The sequence below is a fragment of the Lampris incognitus genome, chromosome 6 (assembly GCF_029633865.1).
Source record: "Lampris incognitus isolate fLamInc1 chromosome 6, fLamInc1.hap2, whole genome shotgun sequence".
Classification (NCBI taxonomy): domain Eukaryota; kingdom Metazoa; phylum Chordata; class Actinopteri; order Lampriformes; family Lampridae; genus Lampris; species Lampris incognitus.
In genome coordinates, this window is record NC_079216.1 from 57,971,682 (window position 1) to 57,987,113 (window position 15,432).

At 45.2% G+C, this 15,432-nt stretch overlaps 1 protein-coding gene across 1 annotated transcript in view; it reads right to left on the reverse strand.

The window, feature by feature from the left end:
• Positions 1–15,432, reverse strand: part of LOC130113960 (netrin-4-like) — a 31,856-nt gene that overhangs the window by 4,276 nt on the left and 12,148 nt on the right. Inside the window, exons 4-8 of the mRNA XM_056281671.1 lie at positions 9,372–9,498; positions 4,813–5,001; positions 3,656–3,863; positions 1,397–1,491; positions 1,175–1,243 (exon numbers count right to left, since the gene is read on the reverse strand). Of these exons, the coding sequence (XP_056137646.1) occupies positions 1,175–1,243; positions 1,397–1,491; positions 3,656–3,863; positions 4,813–5,001; positions 9,372–9,498 (688 nt within the window). The remainder of the gene's footprint in view (positions 1–1,174; positions 1,244–1,396; positions 1,492–3,655; positions 3,864–4,812; positions 5,002–9,371; positions 9,499–15,432) is intronic.

The following is a 15,432-nucleotide window of genomic DNA, read 5'->3' on the forward strand; positions in this document are numbered from 1 at the left end:
GGTACACAGATAGAAACAAAAACTTTCAGCCGGGTATTTAGTTTTAAAGCTGCTATGGCAAGGGTGGGGTGGGGGGCATCCAGGTAGCATTGCAGTCTATTCTGTTGCCTATCAACACAGATCGCTAGTTTGAATCCCCGTGTTACCTCCGGCTTGGCTGGGCGTCCCTACAGACACAATTGGCCGTGTCTGCGGGCGGGAAGCTGGATGTGGGTATATGTTCTGGTCGCTGCACTAGCGCCTCCTCTGGTCGGTCGGGGCACCTGCTCTGGGGGGAGGGGGAACTGGGGGAAATAGCGTGATCCTCCCACACGCTACGTCCCCCTGGCAAAGCTCCTCACCGTCAGGTATTAAGAAGCAGCTGGTGACTCCACGTGTATCGGAGGAAGCATGTGGTAGTGTGCAGCCCTCCCCGACTCAGCAGAGTGGGTGGAGCAGCGACCGGGATGGCTTGGAAAATAGGGTAATTGGCCAAGTACAATCGGGGAGAAAAAGGGGGAACCCCCCCCCCCAAAAAAAGCTTCTATGGCAGAGGGGATGAAACTGCCAAAGGTGGCTTTTTCTTTAAAGATGTTTTTGTTTTTGCATTTTTTATTAGACAGCAATAGTGTAGATGCAGACAGGAAATGGGGGAGAGAGAGGGGTATGACATGCAACAAAGGTCACCGGCTGGAGTCAAACCAGTCATGTTGTGGCTATTTGGTATGTGCTGTAACCATTCAGCTATGCAGGCACCCCAAGTAGGCTTTTTTTCCAGCCTATGGACGTGTACGGTAGGTATGACTCGATGGGAGTAAAATGCAGACTGGGCTGAGAGTTTGTCCCGTCTCATGTGCCACAGAGTGAGTGCAGGTGTAAAGACAGCATTGTAGCATCACGGCATGCGGTGAAGCTCAGATGAGCATAATCATGAGATACTGTATTTTTGTTGACTCCCCCCCCCCGTGACATTTACAAAACACAAAATTGTAAACCAGCAAGGGGTTTATTTCAGCCTTGCAATTTCCCCTAATATGCAAACAGTATCTATTTATTTAATTTAATGCAAGCAATTCCAATATATTCTGAAATATATCAGCCGCCAAGGCTGCCACATTTGCCCCCCCCCACACACACACACATACACACCCCCATATGCAGTGTGCCATATCTGTGTGTGTCAAATAGCACTTACCATAGTCATACTCCATAGAACAGAAGTGTTTGGGGCTGCCAAGGGTCATCTCTACACACTTGCATTTCACTGGGGGGGAATAATCAAAGAAACTAAATAAGACAAACACTCTTGTTAGCCATTCGATAACAATTACAGTTATAAATCCAAGCATCCGTATGATCGTATTATCTGCAGGGTTGGGTGGAAAGTGTGCTCCACGTGTTGTGACCTGTGACTCACCGGAGTGGTGCAGTGCAGAGAAAAGCTCCTCTACATTTTTATCGCCGCTGTGTCCCGTGTGACCAGAGGCTGTATAGAAGACCTCCACATCTGAGCTACGCCAGAGAGAATAAACCATTCAGAGGCTTCATTACCATTAGGATTGGTGGTGCTGAATATACGCCACTACTATGCAACAGCGGCAGGCAGTCACGAGACATTGAGGGCTACGTGTGTGCAGTTCCCCCCGCCTGAAATCAGTTACTACACCAGCTGATGTGACTAATTAGCAATACCTTTAACCTATGATGGAATGACTTATTAGTGAATTCAACCACTGATATTTACTCATAAATGCTCTAAGTAACACACATCACTCTCTGTAGGTTTATATGTGTAGGTACAGTTACAGGCATAAATACAAACAGTTAAAGCTGCCATGAGTTTTGGATTTCTGTTGACCTTGCGCATCCCTGTGAACAAAAGCAGTAATGTTTAATGGGGGGACGACTTAATTTCAGAAGCACTGGCTCTTGTCACAAAGACCTACACTCACCCTCTGGTAGCTGGTGCATTTGTTTTGAAAAGAAGTGTGTGAGCGTAGCGGTGTTTTGGAAAAACAGCCGTTAACAAGATATACAGTGATGAGGTTATATATCTCTGATTGTGAGTATGTGTCCTGTCTATGTGCTGTAAAATCACTTCATCAAGTTTCGAGGGGAGTCCAATCCAGACATAAGCATTTGAAACCATTATATATCAATTAGTCAATCTTTTTGCTGATGGTCTCATTGCCTATATATCTCATACAGGGTACCATAATTGTATTCCAGCCATCCATTATCCAAGCTGCTTATCCTAATCAGGGTTGCGGGATGCTGGAGCCTGTCCCAGCAGTCACTGGGCGGCAGGTGGGGAAACACCCTGGACAGGGTGCCAGTCCATCACAGGGCTGACACATTCACACCTAGGGACAATTTAGTACGGCCGAGTCACCTGACCTACATGTCTTTGGACTGTGGGAGGAAACCGCAGCATCCGGAGGAAACCCACGCAGACACGGGGAGAACATGCAAACTCCACACAGAAGACAACCTGGGATGACCCCCAAGGTTGGAAAACCATGGGGTTCGACCCCGGGACCTTCTTGCTGTGAGGCCACTGCTCTAACCACTGCCCCACATCATACTTGTATTGAGACTGATGAATAATCAGTGAAAAAACTCCTTGTATTTTTCATTACTTTTAGAAGTGTAGCTGTCTTTCTATAAACATCAATCATGCTGCAGATTATGTGGACATATGAATGCGGACCATACTCTGGAATTTAGGGGCTGCCAGAAGATAGAAAGATAATGGAAGAATGTGTGGATATGAATACTAGGTTATGAAACAACTAAATCATGTATTGTGATATAATTACGTAATGTGACACAGGAAATTGTACAAGAAGAAGAAAGATACCTGGTCAAAATATTACTGGCATCTAGTAAGAAAGCAAAGAAGGTTGAATCAGTTCATCTGGACACAACGTTTATTGACAGATACGTTTAATCCCCCATCTAATTGACGTCATCAGTCTAAACTGACTGGAGGTATCCCCACCCTTATAAACAACACAGCTGCATAACGACCGAAACCAACGATCAGTTTCATATGCAAATATGGGCGTGACCATTTGCATATGACACGGAACGTTGGGCGCGGTCGTTATGCAAATGTTCAGATTTTATGCAAAGAGACACGCCCATATTTGCATATCAAACCGGTCTGTTATGCAACTGTGTTAGTTTATAAGGGTGGGGATACCTGCAGTCAGCTTAGACTGAAGAGGTCACTTAGACGAGTGATGGAACGTATCTGTCCATAAACGTTGTGTCCAGATAAACTGATTCAATCTTCTTTCATTTTCTTACCTATCGAGCATGCATAAAGACAGTAAGAAAGCAGTTACAAGGGACATGGTACGACCCCCCCCCCCCAACCCCGGGACAATGACTGGACATCCATTGAAGAGAGTCATGTAATGGATAGACTCACATATATTCTGAGAATGCCATAAATTCAATATACAGTGTACAGAACCCATCAGTTATGATACTGTACAAATATAAGATGAATGAATGTAAGCCAGTGATATGCTCACCCCCTCCCATTTTTGTATCTAATGTAAAACAAGCACAAAAAAACTAAAGTGTAAAAAAAAGTGAAAAATAAAAAGAAGAGAAAAACTGCTCATAGGAGAATTAAGGTGTAATGTAAAAGCGTACTATGCCTCACCCAGAAATGCAGTCACCGGTGTAGGGATCACAGTTTCCTATGCAGTCACATGGTCGGCAGCCATACTGATTGAGCCCCCAGTATCCCATCGCGCAGCTGTCACAGTGGGGGCCTCCCACGCCTGGTTTACAGGTACACTCCCCGTTGATAGGGTTACAGAGGGCAGTGCCCCCTGAGGGCAGAGATCCAACAGGGTGGCAAGAACAAGCTGTTGGGGGTAGGGTGGGGGTTATAGAACAGGAGGATTGCAAATTATTATCTGTATGTGTGTGTTTTCTGTCACCTCACAATCGTAAGAATTCCCATCACAACGTAAACAAAGCTGATGTATCAGCAGCCAGTGACAGAATGGGGTCACATGTACCTGGCTTAGAGAACAACATGTTTTGAGCAGTCATAAGACAGACAAATTGTGAGTCATTCATTCTGTCTGTCATGCTCGCTGTCTGACAGCAACTAATGATGACAGATGGATTTTCTTTTTAGACTCTCTTCATTTGTTCCCAAAAATGGTGTGTTTGTTCTTTAAAAAAGGAAAATGTTGCAGCATGCCCGAAAAATGTGCTTGCAGAGACCATGGGAAATGCCTTGATTGTTTGTAATTAACGTCACGTCTAAAAATAAGTCACGTCTCCGAGGGGAAGAGTCACTGTTCACCATCAGAAGTGAAAACTGTGGAGACTGATCGTAAATCGGAAAGCTTAAAATAACGGCAAATGCTAGAATTGTATCAAAAGCCACCACCCTTAAAGATGGAGGCCTCAAAGATGGATACGTTTGGGGCGTCCGGGTAGCATAGCGGTTGCCTACCAACACGGGGATTGGTGGTTTGAATCCCTGTGTTACCACCAGCTGGTGGGTGTGTGTCCTGGTCGCTGCACTAGCGCCTCCTCTGGTCAGTTGGGGCGCCTGTTCGGGGGCGAGGGGGAACTGAAGTGAATAGCTTGATCCTCCCACGTCCCCCTGGCGAAACTCTTTACTGTCAGGTGAAAAGAAGCGGCTGGCGACTCCACATGTGTCGGAGGAGACGTGGTAGTCTGCAGCACTGGGAATAGTGGGGTAATTGGCCAGATACAATTGTGGGGGGGGATACTGTTAGAAAGAGGTACTCCCAAAAAAAAAAAAAAAAACAGCATTAGAGCCCTACGGGGCCTTACGTTTGCAGGAGTCCTGCGAAGACCTCGGCCTGCTGGGGTCTCTGTAAAACCCTCTGTTACAGTTCTGGCAGTTGCGTCCTGCAGTGTTGTGGCGGCAGCCATCACACACGCCTCCACTCCGCCGCCTCGATGCCAACCACAGTTCCCGGTCGAAGTGACAGCTCTCGGCATGGCCGTTGCACTTGCACTCTGTGAATGGATGTGCATAGACAATGAACATTAAGCCGTGTTTTCCTCGCTCTGCTCATCTGAGGATTTCAAACTCTGAGTGCCTTCAACTACAATCCTCGGTTGTGACAATAGGGTAAACATTAAAGTGACCATATAATGCTCATTATAGTTCTTTATTTTTATTCTGGAGCTCCACTAAAGTAGCTTTGCATGATTCACAGTTAAAAAAAATAAAATCCTTATTTATCTTGTACTTATCCTTTATGCAGTGCCTCAGTTCTCCTCTGACTGAGACAAGCCATTTTAACTCATCTTAGCTTTCTCTTTAAGCCCCCCCCCTTACTAAGTCCACTGCTTTCTTCTGATTGGCCAACTTCCGGAAGTCTACCAAGGGGAAGCGGGGAAACAGAGCTTGACGGGGAAACTACAACACCGGTGTAGGAGGTTCCGCAAGCAAACTAGAAACCTACTAAGTAACGTAATTTCTCATTCTTGATTGGAAATGGCCACTTCTCAAATCCATCCGTACATGCTTGAGCCCAAATACAATCCGGAATGTAAGAGCAGAGAGCACGAACATCCGCAGCAACAAAGATTAAAGTAGGACGTCTGGCAGGGAAAAGCAAAGGTTACGTAGCTAGTAGCGTTATTCTGCTGTCACCAAACGACTATACGGCATCTCCCTGCAATGTCGGTTATTTGTGTGCTGGAGTGCATTAAATGACTATAATACTACTCAAGTACACCGTTTTTCGAGAACGTGTACATACATTTACAAAGAAGACTGTAGTTTGACAGGCTTTTGGCTCGGAATATCTTCGTTTGAGCATAACTGCTTTTGGTATTATGAAAATTGTAGTTGATTGCTTATTAATTGAATAAAAATGTGTTTGGGGGATGGTGACATCCTCGGCGGTTGTGAAAATAACGCCACAATTTTCAGCGCATATGGTTGAAATAAAGGCATATATCCGACTGTTCGGTGTACGCCTTGTAACAATAGGATTGTTATTCCTAGTTTGTGGTTCCAGGGAGCAATTTGAGTGTGACACAGACCCTGAGTGATGCTGGCTAGAGATGAAAGTAACGGAACTGGATGAATGAAGGATTTGTGTTAATAAAGCAATAAGTAAGCAAGTGCAGCTTTAACCGTTCATCCTGGAGGGTTAAATACAGAACGGAGCAGAATGAAACACATTACATTCCATTACTTCCAGCTCTAGCCAGCATCCCCAATAACGCGTTCCTCTGGGTCTGTGTCACATTCGAATTGTTCCCCGGAACCACAAACTAGGAATAACGATCCTATTGTTACACGGCTGTATTGTTTTGTGCGAATCCCTATTAGCTCCCTAAATAACTTGTATACTATGCCTATTGTCTGCACAGTATTCACAAGTCATTTGGTCCGATTATCAATACAAGACAAACATTTCAGTGATATAACCGTACTTACAGCTTGCTCTTATGACTCCTCTACGTGGCCCTTTACAGAAGGAACAGCTTCGTCTTTTAGCACTAGCTTGGCCGAAAATCCGGCATGAACAAACAAACACGTTGGTATATGGCTGTTTTTGGCCTAAAAAAATTATATCCAATGTTGTCTGGTGCTGTCTTCTTTAGGAAAGGTGAACAACTTGAAAATCTGGCATTGAACTGTGCCTGGTTCAGGGAGCAGGCCTAGGTAAAATGAAGTGGGACATAAAAGTTTGGGGTTGTACTGCTGAGGAATAGTGGTAAATGGGATTCTTCATCTTGTCTTCCTTTGGAAGTCCATACAAAGGGAACTTGCCTCCGCACTGAAGAAAACTGCGTCTTCTCAACACTGTAAAACACGCATACCAAACTCTTCCTGGTGTTGGACCAAAATCTGTGACCAGTTTGCTGTACTGAACTTTGTTTGAGGGCAGGCCAGGCTAGCTGCTACGGGCATTATGAAAATGTGTTACATAGTGATGTAGACAAGTAACGGAAGGAAATGCTGGACTACAAACGAGCCGCTTCAGGCAGTGTTTTCTGAATAACTCCCTTTGGTGTGGACAAATTTGTATTTTGTGAAATTGGGCTATACAAATAAATTGACTTGACTTCGGGTTTTGTAACTCTGCAGACGTTTTGCATGCACCTCCCTGCTATCTAACACACTAAAGAAAAGGGAAAACCCCCAAAAAGCATGATATTGTAGTGACCTACTTGCAGGTTATTGTTGCACCTAGCTGCATAACATTACCCTACAACAGTTATGTCTTCACCATGCGGGCCAAAGACGGTCCCTTTAAGACAGTGGGAGGGGGGTTGCAAAGGGTATTGTGGGTAGACACGAGGCTGAGGTTTAGCAGAATGAACTACTGACTGAGTTTGAGTTGGAGGAAATAAACGACCCAATGGCTGTGTGGTCTAAAGGAGAAGTGGTGTCGTCTCCTTTCTTTCATTCTCCACAATATGACCTCTTTAACACTTTTCTCTATCGGCAAGTGCAAAATGCAACAGAAAGGCTCACAACTAGAACAATCTGGGGTCAGATTTGGGGGGGGGTGCAAGGTTATGTCATCCCCCCTCTATTTAAAAAAATGTCCATCCCTTTTGGGTTAAACTGTCATGTTTACACATGACTAAATCTCTCCAATTTGACATGCAGTCTGTGGTTTATTTTGACTTGAGGTTCATGAAGTGTATGGTATATAATGGAATGTGGACACTATAGTGAATGGGTATTGTAACAGAATTCCTAACACAGCCAGAAGTTGGATGATGATAGAGTTACAAAAAAAAATCATGTTATGTTTGAAGCAAAGGGGGAGTCTAATCACAAAACTACACCATAAGATCAGACACATATTTTTATGAGCTCCCAAATAGGTTTCAAATTCACTCAGTGCAAAAATGTCTTCCATAGTTAAGAATACGTAGGCCTTCGGGCACAGTTGGATGGTTGGCCCCACTAGACCCCACCATGTCACTTTCACATATACTGGCTACCATTTAATGTTTTGAGTTTAATATTTTTAACCTTTAAGGCCCAACAGGACCCCTAGTTTCATGTTGCACCTTTCAAACTACAGTCTGGGAAAACTCCTTAGCTGTTCCAAGGACCCAGTTAGCATCTGAAAGGGACTAGCTGTTTTGATGTTGCAGCCCTCAGACTTTGGGACATCCTGGCAGAAGAGCTGAGGCTTGTTGTATCTGTGTGTGTGATCCTTTAAAACTGCTTCTATGAAATCACTTTTGTAGAAAAACCTATTTTCTAATGTTTTATATCCTTGATCCAATTTCTGGCTTCATTTTGAAATGTGAAGCCCCTCATAAAACTGGCTCCTAAATCATTCACTCACAAACTGACCTTTAGTCTGACTTTTAAATGTAATTTCTTGGCTGGAGGTGTTGGGGGATTGCAGCCCCTTCAGAAAATAATAATGTAATGTTAGTTAGTCATTTGAAAATGTGCAGTCAATTCCAGGTCCATCCATCCATTATTCAAACCGCTATCCTGCTCAGGGTCGCGGGGATGCTGGAGCCTATCCTAGCAGCCATTGGGTGTCAGGCAGGGAGACACCCTGGACAGGCCACCGGTCAATCATAGGGCCGACACACACATTCACACCTAGGGACAATTTAGTTCGGCCGATTCCCCTGACCTACATGTCTTTGGACTGTGGGAGGAAACCAGAGCACCCAGAGAAAACCGAAGCAGACACGGCGAGAACATGCAAACTCCACACAGCGGATGACCCGGGACGACCCCCAAGGTTGGACTGTCAGAAAAACCAGTGTTTTTCCTGCCATTGTAAGACTTTAGCACAGTGCCCAAGTCGATTGAACAGGAAAGAAACAAAAAAAGTTAATATGCAGCGCTCAAGCTATAAAATCTACCTAATAAAAACGTTTTGCCTATCAGTCTGTAGATGTGCAGTCTCCTAGGTGCACCCTTGCACAAAAGCAACCAAGTCTGACATGAAATGAAAGCGACCACGCTATCATAATTTCAAAGCCCTTATCAAAAGACGACAAATGTGTGTAGCGAATTCAGGGGGCAGCCAGGAACCGCCGCAGTCGGGACACGAACCTGGGTTGCTCGTACCACGGGCGACCGCGCTAACCAGTAAACTAAAAGGTCTGACTCATTAGCCAACTGGCTAGCAAGTCTACTCATTCATAATTGTTACAAGAGTTTAACTGGCAGCCTTTTAACTGCCGTTTGGAAAAGTTCTCCATGAATAACATCATTACTACTATTTTGATTTTTATCATTGAAGAGATTCAATATATTGGTGACTGAATGGCTGAATCTGCATTACAGTACAATAATCACTATACAGCAGAACAGGAAACGGTATATGCACGTGCGGTGTGTCCTACGCTTCGTTGGATACATCCACCCCGTCACTCACTCTTGCACTCGTGCGGCGTTCTCAGGAGGCCGTTGGCCGCCTGCCACGTCTGGTCATTGTAGAGAGGTGCACAGCGCTCGCAGTGGTCGCCGGCTGTGTTGTGCCTGCAAACACACTTCCCATGGACCTAACCAGACATGCCAAACAGACAACAATGCATTTTTAACCAACAAGCAAAAGGATGGGCATTAACCGATGTTTCCCCCTCCACCGAACAGTCAGGAGGTTATGATGGGCCATCCTGGCCGTGGGAGCTACCACTTTATGGAGACATTTTATATGCAAGGGTGCAATGTCATCTAAAAGGGGGCTTTAAATGACTTTAAAACCCTACTGAAAATCTTTCTGGGGGAGTCACTGGCATATTTTGTGGAGCTGAACGGATGGTGTCGCAAACTTAAAGTTCCCCTCCAGACGGTTTAAAGTTTAAAAATACTCTGAGATGATTAATATATTGTTTAACATGGTTTTCCCACATAACTAAAAAAAAAGAAAAAAAATTAAAAACCTCAAAGGGACCGGAAGCACGTCTACTCTTTCTCCCTCACTGAGAAATTCAGGATTATGAATATGCAAATATCACAGGCTTCGCACCACGCCCACCGCCGCTGCTCGCTCTAGGTTGACTGCTAAAAGCATGCGCATCAAGATGGCTGGCGTTAGAGCAAACATCGGAGAGATTCAGCCGTACGTGTTTGAGCATCAGTCAGACCCAGACGCAGACTCTGATGTGCAACATAATCGGCGACTAGCAGACGTTTCAGAATGGTAAGTGTTGTTAGCATCTTTTATTTATTTATGTTGTTTCTTAGCTTGTAAGAAGCAGTGGCTGACACAGCAGTGGTTGTGAAACATACAATAATATCTGCTACAATGTTGCAGTGTGTTCACATTGTCACATTGTTATTACATAATTATAATACCAGAGGTCTAATCAAAGTTTGCAGAAAGATACATTCCGTCTGGCTGAGATTTTTATATTACGTGTGTAAACCTAATAAGACACGTTAGTCCCTAGCTAACGGGTCTGAGCCTATAGCCGAGCGGTTAGTGATGTGGCCTTGTGACGCAGTACACTCCGTATCGTATCCCGCACCGGGCAAGAACATAACCGGATACACGTGTAATATCTTGATAGCCAACCAAGTTTGCCTGGGAACTGGCTGGCTCATTGGCAGCAGCCTAAAATTCAAAACCGCCCGGATGTCAGGGCGAGGCGACCCACACCGTACTTAAGTTTATAGTTCCAAGAGTTTTATTTGGGACCAAGCCTGGAAAGCATCGGGGGGGGGGGGGGGGCGGACCCCGCTCCGCCGCCGCCGCCGGACCCCGCTCCGCCGCCGCCGCCGCCAGTAGCTCCTGACACCGCTGCCACTGCTCCATCAGCCCTCGGAGCGCACGATGACGGACGCCTTTAGTGACACCACGAGCGGGGGGACCTGCGCGGGCCCAGTTGGGATCGAGATCGAGATCCAGACTGGAAGAGGTTTACGCTGCACACTGCACCATTTTTTGGATGAAAAACGACGCACCTCGGGCTACCGTCATATATGGCTGAACTTTGAAATGCTAGCTAAACACATAGTTTACAATTTTATTATTACTAAACAACTAGCAGCAGCTAGCAAAAAGCTAACGCAGTTAATGCTTTTAATACGCCACAAAGGAAATATGTTGCATCCAGAAAGCGTTCGACTGTTGGTTGAGTAAAAGAAATACATAACTTACTGACTCCTGGTCGCTGTTGTTGTCACGTGGTTAACAGTCGGCACAACGTCAGTCTTCAAAACTAATTTCTTGTGAAAACCCAACGACTGCTGCTCTGCGCAGGAGGTTTCGAGTTTTTTTTCCCCGCCCCGCAATTGCATACTAGGCAGCGATTGGCTTCCGGGTATGTGACGTAACATTATGTAAATCTCAGGTTTTAGGGAAGTGCACAGACAGCTCCCTCTTCAGAAGAGGAATGTGAAAACACTGCTCTAGTGACAAACCTTGTACAGCTACAAGTCAGTGTAGTCAAGGCCAGACATTTTAGGGGACACAAATGTAAGTAACACATTTTTGAGAGGAGGGGTACTTTAAAGGAAAGCAATCTCGATTTTCAACATTATATATCTATATATCTATATATATATAGATATATAGATATATCTATATAGCTATCACTGGGAGAAAATCTGATTGTGAAAACATACCTCTTTGGTTTTTTTCCTGATAGGCTGCATTGTAAAAGAAAATGTGAATGTCTATACTACACACAGATGCATAAGAAAATGCAAATAACAACACCACCTTATACAGCTGTATGTAGCATTGATTTTTTCATTATCTTATGCAGCTTATCGGTGGACATCAATTCAGTGCGGTTTCGGGGGTTACACAGAAGACTACTCAGTAATATGGCTGCTATGGGATGTTATCCCTTAAATAGAATAGAATTCATTTATTGTTATTGCACAGGAGTACAAGGAAATTGAGTAGCAATCCAATGGTGCATTCACACATAACAAACAGCAATTAAAGATAGAAAAGAGTTCAAACTAGCTAAATATATAAATAAAACATATATATTTGCTGAACCCTGTAAAACAATAAGATATAAAAAAATACAATAATAAGCAAGACTAGGTCTAAATCTAGTATATGGCTAGATGGTGCATGGTCAATGTTTGAAATTATGTTCGATTTGTTGCAGTTATGGTAGTGTCTATGATGAGAATTCCTGGATATTTAATGTTTATCTGCAGTTGTTTTAGTGGTCCCAGTAATATTTGTTGTTAAATTGTACTGAATTAGCATATCACATGACGTGGTTAAGCTATGTTTGAGTAAAAAAAAAGGTTACACATGCAGTTGCAAGAGCTGTACTTTCCACTCATATCTTGAGATGTTTGATTTGAAAGAGAATTTAATTTAATTATAATCATAACTATTCTAATTATCTGTTAACTCCCCTTCCTCTTTCATCTGTTTCTATCTACGGACGTCTCTTGTTTTTCTAAGACTCACTCTGTTTTGAGTGTTTTGTCAGAGTGATTGTTATTTGTGTGCTTTAACTGTGCGCTCTCCCTCATGCCTCTTGGTACTTGCCTCACCAATTGTGTAACTTCAGCGGTGTTGTTGGTCACCTGATCCAGCAGCGGCCCAGTTGTGTCAAACATGATCACTCAGTCAGTCACTCTAAACAGCTTTAGTCCAGCTGTGTCCAAATTCAGCAGCCGCATCCTTCGAAGGCTGCATTTGAAGACGATTACGTCACAATGGCATGCCAAGGCTGTCCAATTCTGAAGGCTCCTTGAAATGCAGCCTTCATTTGTCAGAATTTTAAGGACGCAACAGATGGATCCTCCATGGCCCAACCTATCCCAAGATTTATTGCGCACCAGTGATGGTTGGATTTTTTTCCCAAAACAAAATGGCGTCTCCCACTTCAGCAGCAGCCGACAAGCACACTTTTAAATGTAAGTATTGGGTAAAACAAAAATTTAAATTAAATTAAATTAAAATTTCTGGCTCCATTTCCAATATCGTTTGTCAACTGCAGCTGTCAAGATTGCTAGGTGACTGGAGTGGTGCTTCGTGATGTAAGAATAGGGGCAGAACTGTTACGGCTCGCCCACCCCGCGCCGTGGCCCGCCCACCCCGCGCCTGCAGCCAATCAGCTCGTCAGGGCCGGGCTTAGTCATCAGGGCTGAGCTTAAGTTTGCTGGTCTCCCAGTGCTCGTCAGTTCGTGCCGTAACCTCCTTGCAGGAGTGGTTACTCTTCCCTCCCGGTGCATTTCTCTCCGAGTTTATCTCAGCCCTTGGTTTACTGTTTTCTTTGTGAAGTTTCCCTGTGGAAGTATCCTGCCGCGTTCCCAGTTTGGATTACCCGTGAGTTTTTTTCTTGGACTTCCTGTTTTCTTAGTCGCTCATTGCCCTCCTGTGTTGACCGCTGTATGAGCTAGTAATAAAGTACGCCAGTTTCGGCTAACCTCATCTCTGCCTGGTGTCGTGCGCTTGGGGTCTTCCGCAAACCCTAACAAGAACAGCTGGTGACGCAAATAGGAAATCCTACGTAGACCAGACCATCTCATTTAACAACGCTTAGTTCGGCCTTCAAAGTCTACACAGGACACACCTTCAGCCCCTGAATTGGGACACAGCCTCAGTCAGTCAGTCAATCATTCTAAACATGGTCACTCAGCAACATTCGCGGTTGTAGGGCTGGCCCACCGGCTGCTCCAGCCATTCATTCATTCATTCATTCACTCATTCATTCATTCATTCATCCATTGTCCAAGCTGCTTTTCCCAATTTGGGTCGCGGGATGCTGGAGCCTATCCCAGCAGTCACTGTGCGGCAGGCAGGGAGACACCCTGGAAAGGTCGCCAGGCCATCACAGGGCCGACACACATTCACACCTAGGGGCAATTTACAAACCGATTCACCTATCCTACATGTCTTTGGACTGTGGAAGGAAGCCGGAGCCCCCGGAGGAAACCCATGCAGACACGGGGAGAACATGCAACTCCACACAGAGGATGACCTGGGATGACCCCCAAGGTTGGACTACCTCGGGGCTCGAACCCAGGACCTTCTTGCTGTGAGGCGACCACGCTAACCAATGTGCCACTGTGCTTCCGCCGCTCCGGCCAAAAAAATAAAAATTATTAGCAGCTGAGACATTGCACTTCAGGATATTGCACATTTGCTGAATTGCAGTGGCCCTATAGTCCTTGGCCCTATAGCCCTGCAGGAATATATACATACAAAGGTGCAGCTGGAATGCAGACACCTGTGCAGTGTTCTATAAATGGAAGCATTGTAATACTGGTAGTCACACAGGTCCTAGACTGTCAGTGTCAGTGTTTGGCAGTGTTCAGTTCTCATATGGCTCTGGGGTAGGAGCTGTTCTTAAGTCTGTTTGTCCGTGATTTGATGGACCTGAAGCATCTACCAGAGGCCAGCAGGTCAAACAGATGATGTCCAGGGTGTGATGGGTCTTTCAGTATGTTGGCTGCTTTATTGACACAATGACAGCTAAATAAGTCCTCCAAAGAAGACAGTGAGCAGCTGATGATCTTCTGGGCAGTATTGATGACCCTGGGAAGGGCTCTCCTGTCCACTGTTGAGCAGCTAGCATACCACGCAGAGATACAGTATGCCAGCACACTCTCGATGGAGCAGCGGTAGAAGGATACCAGCAGCTTCTCCTGCAGGTTGGTTTTCCTGAGGATACTCAGGAAGTGGAGTCACTGCTGTGCCGTCTTGACTACTGTGGTGGTATTGGTAGTCCAGGAGAGATCTTCAGCGATGTGCGTACCCTGGATCCTGAAAACAGGGACCCTTTCCACACAGTCCCAATTGATGTATAGTGGATCGGAGTCTGTACTGTTCTTCCACAAGTCTATTATGAGTTCTTTTGTTTTTGAGGAGTTTAGGATGAGATTGTTCTCTGAACACCATGCTGTGTCTCTTTGGACATTATCTCTATAGGCTGTCCTGTCTCTTCCTGAGATAAGTCCAACCACAGTCGTGTCATCCACAAACTTAATGGTGGCATTGATAGAATGGGTGGGATCACAGTCATCAGTGTAGAGGGCACAGAGAATGGGGCTCAACACACAGCCCTGTGGGGAGCTGGTGCTGAGTGTTAAGGGTGGAGGAGTGGTGGGGGCCTAGTCTTAACAGTCTGAGGGCGGTTGATCAGAAAGTCCTTGATCCAGTGGCAGGCAGGCTAGAAAAGTCCTAAATAAGTAAGTTTAGTGACCAGTCTGCCCAGTATGATGGTGTTAAAGGCAGAGCTCAAGTCTGTGAAAAGCATCCTCACATAGCTCCCCTGATGTTCAAGATGGATAAGTGCAGTGTGATGAGCAGTGGCATTGGCATCCACTGTAGACCTATTTGCTCTGTAGGCAAACTGGTGTGGGGTCAAAGGTGGGTGGGAGGCTGGCTTTGATGTGCTTAAGGACCAGCCTCTCAAAGCACTTCATGATGACCAGTGTGAGTGCGACCAGATGGTAGCCATTGAGGCCACTGATGACCATCATTTTTGGCAGTGGAATTATTGTGGCAGACT